A 15,128-nucleotide genomic window follows, 5' to 3' on the forward strand; every position below is an offset into this window, starting at 1 on the left:
TTTCTTTATTTAGCATTTAAAAGAAACATATTATATGTATAATAAATGGTTTATAACAAACTATAATGTAGAAGTAAGCAGATTTAATTGTTTATTAAAGTATTTGTTAACTCTACATGTCCTGTTGGACAGACAACGAGCAACAATATAGTAAAACACAGCAGGAATAATATAAAATATGTCTTCTTAAGACCAATTATAATTTATATTTATTATCTACTCATTAATATTGTAGATATATATTGTAGATGAGGAATAAACATGCTGAACATGTAAAGACATATTATTTAATATACATGTTAAACAAACAATTCCATATAAATGGGGAGTAAAGTCACTAAAGATATAAAGAAATACTACGTACGTACAACTGACTACAATCAAATGAGAGTCTGCGGTTTACAATTATCTCCTCTACCCTTAAATGCAACCAAAGTATTATTAAATTACACAAGACTTAATTACAAGGAAAATGAAAAATAAAAAAGCTTTTACTTTGATAACAGGAAGCGTGGTGTGTTATTGTGTCGTGCTTGACAGCATCTCCCTCATAAAGCGAGATCAGCTGATGGGAACTGACTCACCACTTCCCGGACAACATGTAGAGCTCATCGAGCCGGAGAGACGGTGAAGTGGATTTTATTCTCCATCTGAATCCAGTAGAGTCTGTTTCTACTGAGCGGGACCAGCCGGAGCCGCTTGATCCGGATTCAGAACCAGGTAAGACTGCGGATCCGGACCCGAGCGGGAAAATAAAGACAGTGAAAAGTCAGAAGTTTGAGCGAAGTTTCCACGTTCACACAGTAGAAAAAACAGCACGAGGTGTTTTTTATTTTCTGTGGGTCAGTGACGGTGATCGATCACTCTCAGTTTATTCTCTCAGTCCGGAGAGAAAATTCACTTTGGTCCAAAACATCTGGGTCATGATAATCTCAGCATCTGTCCTGGAACTCAAAATGTTCATGGGGATTTTCTTATTTTAGTTTCTATAGAAACAAAATATTATTATTGTTAAAAACTGAACAGAGGCAGAACAGTGTCACTGAAAACACTGATACATGATATTGTTCTTTGAATAATTAAAATGAAGTGTAAAAATAATATGAAGCTTTTTCTCTTTGTTCCTGTAATCAGCTGGTTAATAATAAAATAATAATGATAATGATGATGATGATAATAATAATAATAATAATAATGATGAATATAAAATATCATACAAGACTTGTAGCTCAAAGTGCTTAACTTGTTTTTCTAGTTGCATGTAGATAATGCTTTTATTTTGAATATAGCTCAAATATTTGCATTATATGTTTGTTATTACAGATGAATGTGTCCGTAAATAATTTTTATCACTTTTTATCTCCTATGTGAATCTTGTGACACTTGTTCAGATGAAATCAAAGCGCTTTATGATAAAAAATGAAATAACACAATAAAATAAGGGCCAATATGAAAATGAAAAAAGAGAATAGAAGAACAGTGGATGATAAAATATGTAAACGAAGATAAAAACAGAAAACCAGTAAGAAAAGTCAAATATGAGAGAACTAACGAACTGTTTCTTGTGGAGGATCTCAGTTATAAAAGTGCAGGTTGGTCCCAAACATCCGAGATCTTTAAAATCAAGTACCAGGATGTAAAAGACTCGTGTCAGAGGAAGAGTTAAAAAGTGATTAATTTTTCTATTGAATTATGACACTGAAGGGTTTTACTTCTTGTCCTCGGGGGAACTGTGTGAATAAACTCGCTCACAATCAGGAAACTGCTCGACTCTGACACGTACAGAATATCTTTGTTTTTATTCGTGTTTCCTGTTCATCTCGCTCTTATTTTATCTGTAAAAACTAAACATGTGAAACGTCTTCAGCTCACGGAGGATCCAGCAGAAATCACATGACTCACAGTGTGACATCTTTGTTTCAGTATGAACCGAACTCTTCGCTCCTGAACAAGTTTATTCTCTGTCTGTTTCTCTGAGGTTTTTCTGCTTTGTGTCACTTTTACTTTACACTTTACACACCTCGTGTTTAAATGTCTTTTTTTATCCTCTCACTCTGTTTCACTTCCTCCTCCAGACTTGTGTTCAAGCTTTGCTGCTGCACTGAGAAACAAAACATCATCATCATTGATGTTTGTTTTTCACATGTTAGAACTGTAACAACAGTCGATGGACGGAACAATAATCTGCAGCTGTTTTGATAAATCAGTTCATCGTCTCAGTCACTTTCAAGCAAAAATTGTTTTTAAAAAAGCCAAATATTTTCAGATTTCAGCCTGAAAATAAAAGATTTTCTGTTTTTCTCTCACGTTTCATCACAGACTGAATCTGAACTGAATATTTAGAGGTTTAGAAACAGAGCCAGACGTTTGAAGACGTTTTGAATGTTTAGATGAATGTTGTAGAGTAAAGGATTCATTGAAAAATACCTGCAGATGAATCCATGATAAAACATAATCCTCAGCTGCAGCCCTTATACAGAACATGCACTCGAGTACAGGTGGACAGTAACAAAGTACATTTACCTGAGTACTGTACTTGAGTATTTTTTTGTAAACTTCTGATTTACTTCACTATATTTAAAGACAAATATTGTTCTTATGACTCCACTGCATTTCTGAAGTGAAGGACTCTTACTTTGAAGCCGAGCTTTTAGTCAGTGAATGAATTTTATTTTATTTTGAAAATATGCCTTTTTCAAAGCAAAGCTCCTCCACGTTCAGTCATGTTTTGCCGCTCCACGTTTGAACTTGTCAGTGTAACGACGACGGTCACTAGATGAAGACGAGGCAGAAGATGCTTCGAGTCCATGTTTGAAATGTTTTAATTGAATAAAGATTCCTTTTGTTTTGAACGTTCGCTGCGTTTAACACGACCAAAATCCACCTCTCCCTTCAGAAATCTGCCGTCCGACTGTCGAGAGCGCGACGAGGTTTTAAATGTTTGTTTGATTCCAGATAAACAGTTTGTTGTCGGCGTCGTTTTGTTGATTCAGTCAGTCAGTCAGTCAGTCAGTCAGTCAGTCAGCAGGTTGTTTCCGCGTCATTAGATTCTGTAAATGTGGATCAATACAACAATGTGTTGACAAAAAAATCTTTTGAATACTTCAGTATTTTTAACAACAACATGCAACTTCCTGTTGTCGGTTCAGGAGGACGCTCACTGCGACTCCGTGGACCATGAACATTTCAGTCCGGATCGATGTTCCTGAGTTGTAGGAATGAATACAGACAGATATGAGACACTTCTGTAGCCTGGAGGTCAAGGGTCAGAGGTCACAGCACTGTCTGTGCTGTGAGGTTTTATCCGTTGTGTTTTCTGCCTGACAGACTCTCGGCTCCTGTGAGGATCCATGGAGGGTGTGTGAGATCTCCTCGCTGCCTGACTCAGACGTGACGGAGGAGGTGCAGAGAAACCGCATTAACGATGTCTCTCGGAGGAAGAGTGTCCTCCTCTGTCCTCCTGTCTCCCAGGAGGGACACCGCGGGGCTGCAGGTCAACCCGGCCGACGTCCCCGCCCTGGAGATCAAACTGGGAGCGCTGGTGGTGCTGCTGTCCGTCACGCTGCTGTTTGGATTCGCCCCTCTCTGCTTGGTGCGGGGGGCGGGGCGCTGCAGCGTGGACCCAGGTGAGGAACCGGGAGAACCTGGTCTTTGTACAGGAGAGAGTTTCAGTTCAGGGAACACGAGCTTTACTCAGCTTTTCTTGTCTCTGGAGAAAACAAAGGTCAAAGTCAGAGGAGGTAAACGTGCTCCATGTGCAGGGGTTCAGAATTTGTCCAATAATCCAAAAACATCCAGGATGAAGGACAAGACTTTTCCCGCAGCATCTCCACAGACTCGAGGCAGCAGCTGCATCAGCTGCTCCACCTAGAAAACTTGGTTATTAGAGTTTGTAAACTTGACAGATATTTTAACTGTGAGTAATAAAACTCAACCATTGTCCTGCAAATGAAAACCTAAACAACAGGAAGGCTTTTATTGTGAAACAGATGAAGGAAGTGTTAAAGAAAACACCCTCAACAACCAACAACAATGAACGCCATAAACTGTAATCGTGATTAAATATATTTATATTATTTAAAATGTACGTAACAACCACACACACTGGTCACACGGTTGAAGTCTTGGTTCCAGTCTTTTCTTGGCCTCTCTAGTTAAATCCTCTGTATCTGACTGTGTCGTCCCGCTCATCCCTCTGACTCTGGTGGCTCTAACACTCGAACCAGTCTCTGGCTGACCCTGGTTCTCGCTCTTGCAGATTCGCGGCGCCGGGTGCTCAGTTTGATCAGCTGCTTCGCCGGGGGAGTTTTCCTGGCCACCTGCCTGCTGGACCTGCTGCCGGACTACCTGCAGGGCATCAACGAGGCCTTCAGCAACGCAGGCATCACAGTAAGACCACACGAGTCCAGACTTTAGACTGTTCAGACCGCCGGCCTCGTTAATACACATACGGCGGCGTGAAAAACGAGGGCCGTCGTTCACATGTCACACGACCATAAAGCGACACACACTGCTGCGCCGACAGAAAGGATTCATAAAGACTCACATGTCTGCGAAGTCAGGAACAGAAAACTCAGTTAAACTGGAACTTTGGACAAATTAAAGTGAGAATTTGTTAACGTTGCTGAACAGAGACACTTTGCCGATCGCAGCTTAATGACTGGTTAATGAATTTCACCTGTACAACCCAGAACCCAGGACAGCTCAGGTGTGTGCTTCAGTGAAGTGTAACAATGTCTTGTTTAACTAAAGCTGTTAAATTAATGTAGTGGAGTATAAAGAAAAACATTTCCCTCTGAAATGGAGTGGAAGTATAAAGTAGCGTAAAATGGAAATACTGCTGCCTCAAAATTTTAATGGAGTTCAATGATCCAACAAGTAAAACCCCTGAACTCGAGTGAAACAAAGATGGAATCTGTTATAGATGCTAATATCAAAAAGCTAAAAGACTAACTAAACCACCTCAGACACACAAAGACTATTAACATGAAATGATAAACTCTATATTGATGTTAAACGTTTCTCTGCAACAACTAATCCTCCATCGTCTCACTGCTCATGACTGAGATCCAGAGTTTGTAACATTAGATCAAACATGACATTTTATATTGGTCATGAAATCACAAGCTAACGCTGGAGATGAAAGGGTGAGCTATCAGCTAGCTAACATTAATTAGCTAAACTGTAACTTGTGGCTAAAGGTAGAAACTAGCTAAAACCAGTGTTCATCCGCAGATACGATCAGCAGATAGCAGCTAATGTCAAGGTTAAGAAATGGTACGGTCCACTTTAGGGGTGTCATTTCACAAGTTAGAAACTAGCTAGTTAGCTTAGTTAGCTAAACTGTAATTTAAGGCCAAATGTTCTCCTGTTTAATTTTTGTTCAAAATCATTTACTATAAAGTGTAAATGTTTCTATGGCAACATGAACTCTTCCAGCTCCAGTTTGGTCTTTATTGTAGAGGGTTAGGGGTATATAGTCAGTGTTTCACAACTTTTATGGTTCTGACCCCGAAAAATGAATCAGTCTCTACGGCGATGTCAGTGTTTGTGACTGTTCAACAAAACACTGATTTCTTGTAGTTCTTTTGTTAAAACTCCAAATTCAGTGAAATCATCCAACAATCACATGAAAAAAGCAAAGATCAGACAAAAGTCTGAAAGAAAAACATCTGTTCTGACATTTCACTCAAAACCCCAAATGTCAACCTCATGGTGGCGCTAGAGGAAAATTGAGAGGCTTATGATTCATCCTCAGGGGTCTGTAACAGAGTTCATGACGATCCTGCACCACAGAGGTGAACCGACGGGCCGAAGCGTCTCTGCAGCAACGGAGCTAACGCGGCTAAAAATGTGATTTAGGGAGGCTGAAGGTCAACGCTAAAAAGAGACGCTGCTGGGAAAGCTGGTGTGTGTGTGTGTGTGTGTGTGCGTGTGTGTGTGTGTGTGTGTGTGTGTGTGTGCGTGTGTGTGAAAGGAGGGGCATGTTTAACGGGAATCGTTCTCCTCTCCCTCCCAAAACAAACAGTTAGATGAATCTCCATGCCTCCACAGGCAAAGGTTAAAGATTACTGTAACTAATTTGTGTGTGTGTGTGTGTGTGTGTGTGTGTGTGTGTGTGTGTGTGTGTGTGTGTGTGTGTGTGTGTGTGTGACCCTCTCCCTCCCTTGTCTTGCCGCAATTCCTGTCTTATACCACATAGTGTTTAATGTGTTTTTATGCTGCTTTCCTCAGGAGGTTGTAAATTCTCCTTGTCAGACATTGAAGGGCTTTTAATTTGAAAGAAAAAGCAACAGAATTTATGAAGCTTTTAATTTGTCTCTTGTTGTTTATCTGTGACTCATCCAATAGGCCTGATTTAAGGTCATAAATATTCACTTATCAATATCTTTTATAATAACACACACTGTGTAAAGAGGCATGAACATATATGTAAACGTATGTATGAACATTAATAGGGAATTTTTTTCTCCTTCCTTTGTTGTCTGTTCATGTTTTTTGTAATTATTATTATTATCATTTTATTTATTTATTTATTTTTAACGTTGTTATTATTATTTAGTAACTTCTCTGTCGTTTCGTCCCTACAGTAATGTCTCATTTTGTGTCGCTACTTCCTTATTTATGCAACAAATAATTCATCACGTTTCCTTCAGACTCGGACTCAGTCAGAGAGCAGCAGCTGAACGTGGTGGAGACCAAACACAGAGCTAAAAAAGACTCTGACAAAAACCATTAATGCAGCTTTAATTCATTCATTTAAAAACAATTTAAATAAAAGCAAATAAAAAATGAAACCATGCTCTACAGCAGCTAGTGTTTGGATTTGAAGAATTGATAAATAATAGTATTTAAAGGTATATTCTTGTAATATTTCAAATGGAAAACACTCAGCTGAGGCTCCTTCTCTGTGGGAAGGATGTTCATGTTTCTACCAACAAGTCGACACGAGATCAAACTCTCTCTGCTTCAGGTTTCTTTTTTTTCATCCTTATCTCAGATCTGAATCTTCTCCACATCCGCTGGTTCTTCAGTCTTCAGCAGTTTGTCGTCCTGTGTCGACTTTAACAAACTTAACAGACATTATTAGTCGCAGAATTAGAAAAGCCACAGTATATAATATTTCTACAGGTCTGCATGGGAGTATGTGATATTGCAGCAGGCACTGAATCACTGAGGGTGAAAATACACTTGTTTTTAAATTAAGTTGTATATTTAATTTATTTAAGCAAATGTAATAAAAATGTATAATTCAGGCAGATTTTAACAGAGTGGAACTGCTTTGGTCTGAAAACATGTTTATAGAGATTAAAAACATTTTCTCTCTGTGGTTCAACTTCCTGCCGCACAAATCTACACCGAAAATCTTCAAATCCTTTTTTCCATGTGTTACATCATTTCACTTTTTCCAGTGAGAGTCGAGGCGGAAGATCTGAACTTTCACCCGGACTCCTCTTCTTCTCTCCTCACAGCTGCAGTTCCCTCTGCCTGAGTTCATTGTGGCCATGGGTTTCTTCCTGGTCCTGGTCCTGGAGCAGGTGGTCCTGGCCTTCAAGGACCAGTCGTCCTCGTACACAGAGGAGCGGCGGACTCTGCTTGTGGACTCCAGCGTCCAGGCCAACGACAGGAACGGACTTCATCACCACCGTCATGGATCGCACGAGGCCGATGGGGGCCACTTCCACGTGGACAGCTCTCAGTCGGCGCTGCGAGCCTTCGTCCTGGTCTTCTCTCTGTCTCTGCACTCGGTGTTCGAGGGCTTGGCGGTGGGGCTGCAGGAGGAGGGGAAGGCGGTGCTGGAGATCTGCCTGGCGCTGATGATCCACAAGAGCATCATCTCCTTCAGCATGGCCTTCAAGCTGTCTCAGTGCCGGCTGCGGCGCTCCGTTGTGGCCGGCTGCCTGCTGCTGTTCGCCGTCATGTCCCCGCTGGGCATCGGCCTGGGTATCGGCCTCACCGAGACCAAGGCGCTGCCGCAGCACCAGCTGGCCCGCAGCACGCTGGAGGGGCTGGCGACAGGGACCTTCATCTATATCACCTTCATGGAGATCCTGCCGCACGAGCTCAGCTCCCCCCGGCACCGCATCCCCAAGGTGGCCATGCTGCTGGTGGGCTTCGCCTTGGTCACCGGCGTGCTCTTCATCAAGCTGTAACCATGGCTACGCACAGGTTTGGCAAGAAAGTCAGTCTGCCAACGTTCATCTGTATCAGAGGGTTCAAGGCAGCAAACATCTGCTTCTTCATCACACGTCCAATCAGCTGTTTTAGTTCCAGGAAAATAATACAAATATTTTATGAATAATAATAATAATAATAATCATTACGGTGGACAATTATGTTAAACTGCTTCAGTGTGGAACACATTGTTATCTCCTGGGGGGCCCCTCCTGACCCCCCAGCTATACATGTCAGCTTCACTATTTCCCCTGACACCAGAAACCAACCAGTACTCTGCAGCTGGAAAGATGATTTGATTAATCGATCAACTGACTGACGGAAAATTAACCATTTTCATACCTGATAAATTGTTTCAGTAAATTATATTAATAATATTTACTTGTTTCTCATTTTTCTATGACAGTGAACAAAATACTCCAAGAATATTTTCACTTCTGGTAATAATGACAGATTTTTTTCCTCCATTTTACTCATTGATTAGTTATTAAAAAAAATAACTGTCAGTCGATTAATAGTGAAAATAATTATCTGTATAATACGACCTTGCTTGAGTGTTAAAGGTCTCTTATTTTGTGCTCCTGTGTTTTATTTGAAGTGTTGATCCATCAGAAGATATAAAAACCATCTCAGTGTAGTTTTACATCTCCTCTCTCAGGCTTCTCTCTGCAGCTCTAGTAACAACAGGTCTGTGAGCCAATCAGAAGAGAGGAGGCTCTGAGCCTCTCTTCTGATTGGCTGACTGTTTTCTGAGTGATCCAATAAAAATATAGCAGATTTCAGGTAAAAACACTCAGAGAAACCAAATCCTGCAGGGTTTGGATGGTGGGTCCAGGTGGGCGGGGCTTGGTGACTGCTTTGTTGTGACATCACAAAGTTCCAGAAGTCCTGACGGCTGGTTTTAAGGCTCAGTTTCTGAATACAGGCTGTGTGCATTTCTCTGTGGACTGAGGCTTTGATACTTTCACAGTATCACCGAAGTGTTAACTTTAAGGCTGTAAGTAATGGCAGTGAAAAACATCTGAGACACCAAAGTGACGTCTTCAAACGTCTCCTTTTATCCGACCAATATGAAAACCAAAGATCTGAGCGTCTGATAAGCTGGAGGCGGATAATGTTTGTTCTGTATGATTGATAAATGATTTGAATGCAGAACGGTCAAACATCAGATATGTGGTGTTTGTTGAAACAGCTCGTCAGCAGCAAATCCTGTCGACAAACATCAAATATGTCACATTTTCAACCATCAGTAACTGAGACCGAACCTCTCGGCTCACAGCTGGGAATGTGTGAATATGTGAAATTTCTCTTTCTTCAGAGGAAGAGACAGAAACAGAAAACTCTTTGTGTCCCGATGAACAGATTTCCCTCTTTTCACTTCAACTTTGAAAAAGCAAGTCTTGTTATTCAGACGAGGCTCTGCAGAGAAACGCTGCGCTGAGCAAACACAATAGTCTGGTTGTTGCTCCGTCACAGACAATTTCCACCAGAGGCCAACACTGTAACGACAACACTAGTGGAGGGAAACCTCGAATCACCTGTTTCAGACCTGCTCTGATTTATTCTGTCTGGCTTTAAATGGATTTCATAAGCTGAAAATATTCTTCAATAAATCCTGAAGAGTTGATGTAATTCACAGTGAAAATGACACTTAGAAATGTATTTTTGTAATTACATCACCAAAGTCATTTTGAGGACGACAATATATTTTTATCATTGTGTTGAATGTATGAAATGTGTCACATTTTGTTTTGTGATGAAACATGAACGACTGAATTAAACATGAAATTGTTTTTCAGATCAAACACTGACTGAATCTGAATTTGTTGTTTTTTCATATGAATAAATATGAAAATCCAAAGACTTGTCCTCAAGGCCAGGAAGAGAAGTTAGTTCGGAAATGATAAATCTACTATTTATTGATTATCTAGTCATCCCAAATAGACAAGAAACCACTACAAAGAGATTTAAAACAACCACAAAGAGACACACAACGACCAAAAAGAGACACACAACGACTACATGAAGACACACAACGACCAAAAAGAGACACACAACGACCAAAAAGAGACACACAACGACCAAAAAGAGACACACAACGACTACATGAAGACTTAACGACCACAAAGAGACACACAACGACCACAAAGAGACACACAACGACTACATGAAGACACAACGACCACAAAGAGACACAACGACCACAAAGAGACACACAACGACTACATGAAGACACAACGACCACAAAGAGACACACAACAACCACAAGGAGACACACAACGACCACAAAGAGACACACAACGACCACAAGGAGACACACAACGACCACAAAGAGACACACAACGACCACAAAGAGACACACAACGACTACATGAAGACACAACGACCACAAAGAGATACACCAGGACCACAAAGAGACACACAACGACCACAAAGAGACACACAACGACTACATGAAGACACAACGACCACAAAGAGACACACAACGACCACAAAGAGACACACAACGACCACAAGGAGACACACAACGACCACAAAGAGACACACAACGACCACAAAGAGACACAACGACCACAAAGAGACACACAACGACCACAAGGAGACACACAACGACCACAAGGAGACACACAACGACCACAAAGAGACACACAACGACCACAAAGAGACACAACGACCACAAAGAGACACACAACGACTACATGAAGACACAACGACCACAAAGACACACAACGACCACAAAGAGACACACAACGACCACAAAGAGACACAACGACCACAAAGAGACACACAACGACCACAAGGAGACACACAGCGACCAGAGTTGAGGGGTTCACTGGAGCAGGAATGAACATTAGACATTTGAATTAAACACGCAGCAGCTTCTTAACTGATCGACTGTTTTTAGTCACTGTCCTCTCAGACTGATTCAGCCCACACACTCTCTCCAGGAAACTCATGTTTTCTGTCTTAATCACTCATTAACATAACTTAAAATTACATAAAATTAACTCCTACCAGCTCCACACCCTGAACTTTGACCTCTGTCCTTCCTGTAGCAAAGGTGGAGCAGGTGAAAACACAAAACCTCTACGTGGATTTCCACAGAACTGCATTTTAATCACGACACTATAATTAACTCAGGAAGTTGACTTCTGTGGTTTGATGTGTTCACGGTGCAGCAGCCGGAATCTGCCGGCAGGTGGCGCGCTGCTACTTTCTCCCAAAAATCAAAGCTCGTGTGGGTTTGACAGGAGGACTCACTCCGTTGGTTTAAATACTAAACAGAGCTGCTCTCTGAAAGTGGGCGTTCACACCTCCACATGCGCCTTGTTCCTATTTGACCTCAGACAGACTCGGCAGGTGAAAAGCTGTTGCCATGGAGACCAAACTCAACAGATGTGAAACAAATCTGCGCTGCCCAGACACACACACACACACACATATATATGTTCCACCTGTTCTAGATACACTGGAACAGTTTATTAATATTTTTCAACTGATCTAAAGGGATCATCAAACTAATGGATTTATTAATATTTACATTACATTACACAATATCCAGGTGGGACTTTGGGACTACTGTCATTTTAAAAATGAGAAAACTTAAATAAATAAATTGCTTGGGAAAAGATGATAATGGATTACTTATTTTTCTTAACAAGTGTCTCTTTTTATCAGGCATCTGAAATTGACAAAGAAGACATTATTTTCATTTTGTTTATTTATCATTATATTTTTTATTTTTATATATTCTATACATTTATTTTTATTTCATTGTATAAATGATAATAATTCCAGCATGTAATCATGTTATAGCTTTATTTCATTTTATCATTTTTATTATTTTATTTATTAATTGATTTATTTTAATAAAGCTGGAAAAAATGTATATCAGAAACACTTTTAAAAATTTTTTGTGCGTGTGTTTATTGTGTATTGCTTCATCAAACTAAGCTATACTACAGAGGTACAACTAACCATGTGGAATTAAACAAAGATCTCAATTTTTCTGTTTTGACTGGTGTCACTATTTAAAGCACAATCACTCTCTTTACCTCCATTGTTCTCAGTCTGAATATAATGTGGACACGTTAGACTCTATAAGAGGCTTATAAGTTTTGAGGACTTTGACATTTCGATGACGTTTCTGGTCCCCGGAAGTATTTGCAGAGTGAGCGCTCTTCACTTTCTCGCCCCTCTTTGGTGAAAATCATTCCACTACGTCAAGTCGTCCCGTCCGCTCGGTGAAGATGTCTGCGACGGGTACAGGCGGCTGTGGACCCGGACCCGGACCCACCTCGGGCACCGGGTCCGGGGCTTCAAACCCCCGAAAGTTTAGCGAGAAGATAGCGTTGCATACCCAGCGGCAGGCCGAGGAGACAGCCGCCTTCCAGGAGGTTATGATGGACATCACCTCGACCAGGGTAAGTCTGAGACGGAGGCAGGAGGAGGAGAGCTGCCCGGAGGAAGAGAGGCCTTGCCTGGGCTTGCCAGGCTCCAAGATAACGTTATCTGTTCCCTCTACATGGCGCTCTGCTTAGATTTGGCGCATCTACAGCAAATATCAACTTAAGGCGATAGAGTCTGTAGGTTTTGTTAGACGTACAGTGTCAGCAGAAAAAAGTTGTCGCCTCTTGTTGTCCATTTCCGATACGTCGTTAGCGTAGTTAGCAAGCATTAGCTGCGACGGCTAACTTGGCTTGTTTACTATGTTACGTGAACGTCGCTGTCACCCTGCTGCCCGCGAGACGTTCGAGTCGCCGCGGAGAGAAACGTCCCGCCGAACTCCGTTAGAAAAAAATCAGATCACTTCAGTGAGGCGTCACCTGTTGTCACACATACATTTATCAAGTAGGACATGCATTAATATATTTCAGAAATTATGCTGTTCTGCTGGTAGATACGGAACTGATTTGAGACACTTAATAGCAGCTAATTTCATGACAATCAGAGCTGCCTTTTAAAACGGAGTACTCTCCTACTGTAGCTAACAGATAAAGTTAACTACACCTGATGTAAAGGTGTGTGTGTAGTTTTTAATGTAGAGCTACCCCGTATTGAATAATACACCCAAACGTTTTACTTTACGGACTTTAAGTTGTGAATGATCTGAGATCCTTACCAAGAGTGCTTAATGAAAATCAGCATTTTTTTAAATTAAAAACGGATTTTAGCGTGACGGTTAAAGTATTAAAGTCAGGACATCCAGCAGGTAGTTAGCTTTGTAAACACTGAGTATTAGCATGTTGTTATCTGGCTAAACCAGGATGCGATGCTTTGAGTGTGTAGGTGTCCACCTGTGGAGTCAGAATCTAACTCACGTTAATCATTTATTTATGGCGCTACGTACTTAAGACTTAATTAACATTTTAAAGGTAGACACCGAGGGGAGCATGTTGAAGTTTGACTGTCCAGGTGAAAGGTGAAGTTAGGACACGGGTTTGATCTTTGGTGTCATGTTTATTATGTTGGGTCTTTACAGTGGAACATGTAGGAACATTGACTGTAAACTTGGCTGTGTGTGTTTTAGTATTGACGGTTTATTTAACTTATATATAAGTAAAAATAAAATAACATTTGCTAATTAAAGCTTCACAAATGCAAAGCGTCTCTGCTGGTTTATTTTTCACATCAGTTTGTGCTTGTTGGCAGATGCTTCTTTGAATTATCAACTGAAATTGTCATTTGGTTTTTCACATTTGTAAAGTGATTAAACATTTGAAGTTTGCGCTCAGCATGGTCTGTCCTGTACAGTTGTTCTTATTTCCTCTGTGACATCACGCAGCAGTGGTGCATGATGGGTAAGTGCCAGGGATCTGCAGGTGTTTGGGTCTTTTGTCCGAACTTCTTTTTAAATGTATGTTGGTGTTGTCGTTGTTCATAAGAGCAGAAGTGCAAAATGAAACTTTACCAGGTGTGATAGCTGTGGGTTTATGATGCTCAGGTAAACTGTTGGACCAATCACAGTCTGTGTTTACCTCAGCTCACTGTGATTCCCCGCTGTCTGCTCCACAAACACAGATTTGGCTTCGGGCGAGTGTGTTTTCACTTCACAGACAACAGACACAGAGACAGATTAATATCACTGAGTTTAATGTTATTTATATTTATCTTGACAACCAGAGTGGGGTGATATGATGAGATGTTGTTGTGCTGTAAATCTCTAAATACTGGATTTTGATGTGATCTTTGCTTCTGTGTTTGATGTATCAGGTGTTTGACTTGTTGTATTTACCAAACCTGACATCCTCGGCTGGTTATTTCATCCAGTAACAGTCGACAGAAAATGAACCTGCAGCTGTTTTATTATAGTTTTTCAAAGCAAACATGTCAAACGTTCGCTGGTTGAAGGATTTGCTGCTTTTCTTTGTCGTATCTGAGAGTAAACTCTCTGGGTTTTGGATTGTTATAGAACAAGTTATTTGAATACATAACCACAGCGCTGTGGGAAACTATAACAGACATTCTTCCCTTTTATCTGACATTTTATTGACAAAACAAACAAATTAATCAAGAAAATTATCTCCAGATTCATCGATAAGGAGAATAATCGGTAGTTGCGCCACAGTGTTGTACAACACTGGAGCACGAGATAAGAGCCTGAAAATGAATCTGTATCAAATCCACTTCTTTTTTTTCACTTGATGCAGATTCTTAAATTAAGAGTTTAATGAAATTACCACACAGTAAATCCGAAGCAGCTATTGCACAAACAGGGAAGAAGCAGAGGGGTCAGTAAGGACCGAACCAGCCGCCACTTCACTTATTCGATCAGAGAATAATTAAACACGAGTGAGAATCTGACCGAGCATTTGTCATTGAACCCGTCGTCAGTGCTCGGCACCACAGACAGGCAGTTCCCCGGGGTGTTGAGGTTTTACCCCACAGCCCTGCTCATAAATGTTTGTGATCTGAGTGTCAAGGAAATGATGTGAGTGATTGTTTTAGTCATA

The 15,128-nt window shown here is 40.8% G+C and overlaps 2 protein-coding genes across 2 annotated transcripts in view; both read left to right on the top strand.

The window, feature by feature from the left end:
* The first annotated feature begins 587 nt into the window (after positions 1-587).
* LOC130172783 (zinc transporter ZIP1-like) lies at positions 588-9,986 on the top strand. Its single transcript, XM_056381701.1, has 4 exons — positions 588-720; positions 3,328-3,626; positions 4,259-4,389; positions 7,473-9,986. Exons 2-4 carry the CDS (start codon positions 3,425-3,427, stop codon positions 8,151-8,153), a joined length of 1,014 nt encoding a protein of 337 aa, XP_056237676.1. The 5' UTR covers positions 588-720; positions 3,328-3,424; the 3' UTR covers positions 8,154-9,986.
* A 2,053-nt stretch (positions 9,987-12,039) lies between these two features.
* The window catches only part of LOC130172042 (CREB-regulated transcription coactivator 2-like), a 40,875-nt gene continuing 37,786 nt past the window's right edge, over positions 12,040-15,128 (top strand). Inside the window, 1 exon segment of the mRNA XM_056380446.1 lies at positions 12,040-12,599. Within this exon segment, the coding sequence (XP_056236421.1) occupies positions 12,426-12,599 (174 nt within the window). The 5' untranslated portion in view covers positions 12,040-12,425.

This window comes from Seriola aureovittata, chromosome 7, assembly GCF_021018895.1.
Source record: "Seriola aureovittata isolate HTS-2021-v1 ecotype China chromosome 7, ASM2101889v1, whole genome shotgun sequence".
NCBI lineage: Eukaryota > Metazoa > Chordata > Actinopteri > Carangiformes > Carangidae > Seriola > Seriola aureovittata.

What these genes read in the sequence shown, in the direction of transcription:
- LOC130172783 (XM_056381701.1), top strand. Translation starts at nt 3,425, where the DNA reads ATGTCTCTCGGAGGAAGAGTGTCCTCCTCTGTCCTCCTGTCTCCCAGG. An exon ending in GCGCTGCAGCGTGGACCCAG is followed by an intron (nt 3,627 to 4,258) that starts GTGAGGAACCGG and finishes TCGCTCTTGCAG; the next exon opens with ATTCGCGGCGCCGGGTGCTC. An exon ending in TCAGCAACGCAGGCATCACA is followed by an intron (nt 4,390 to 7,472) that starts GTAAGACCACAC and finishes CTCTCCTCACAG; the next exon opens with CTGCAGTTCCCTCTGCCTGA.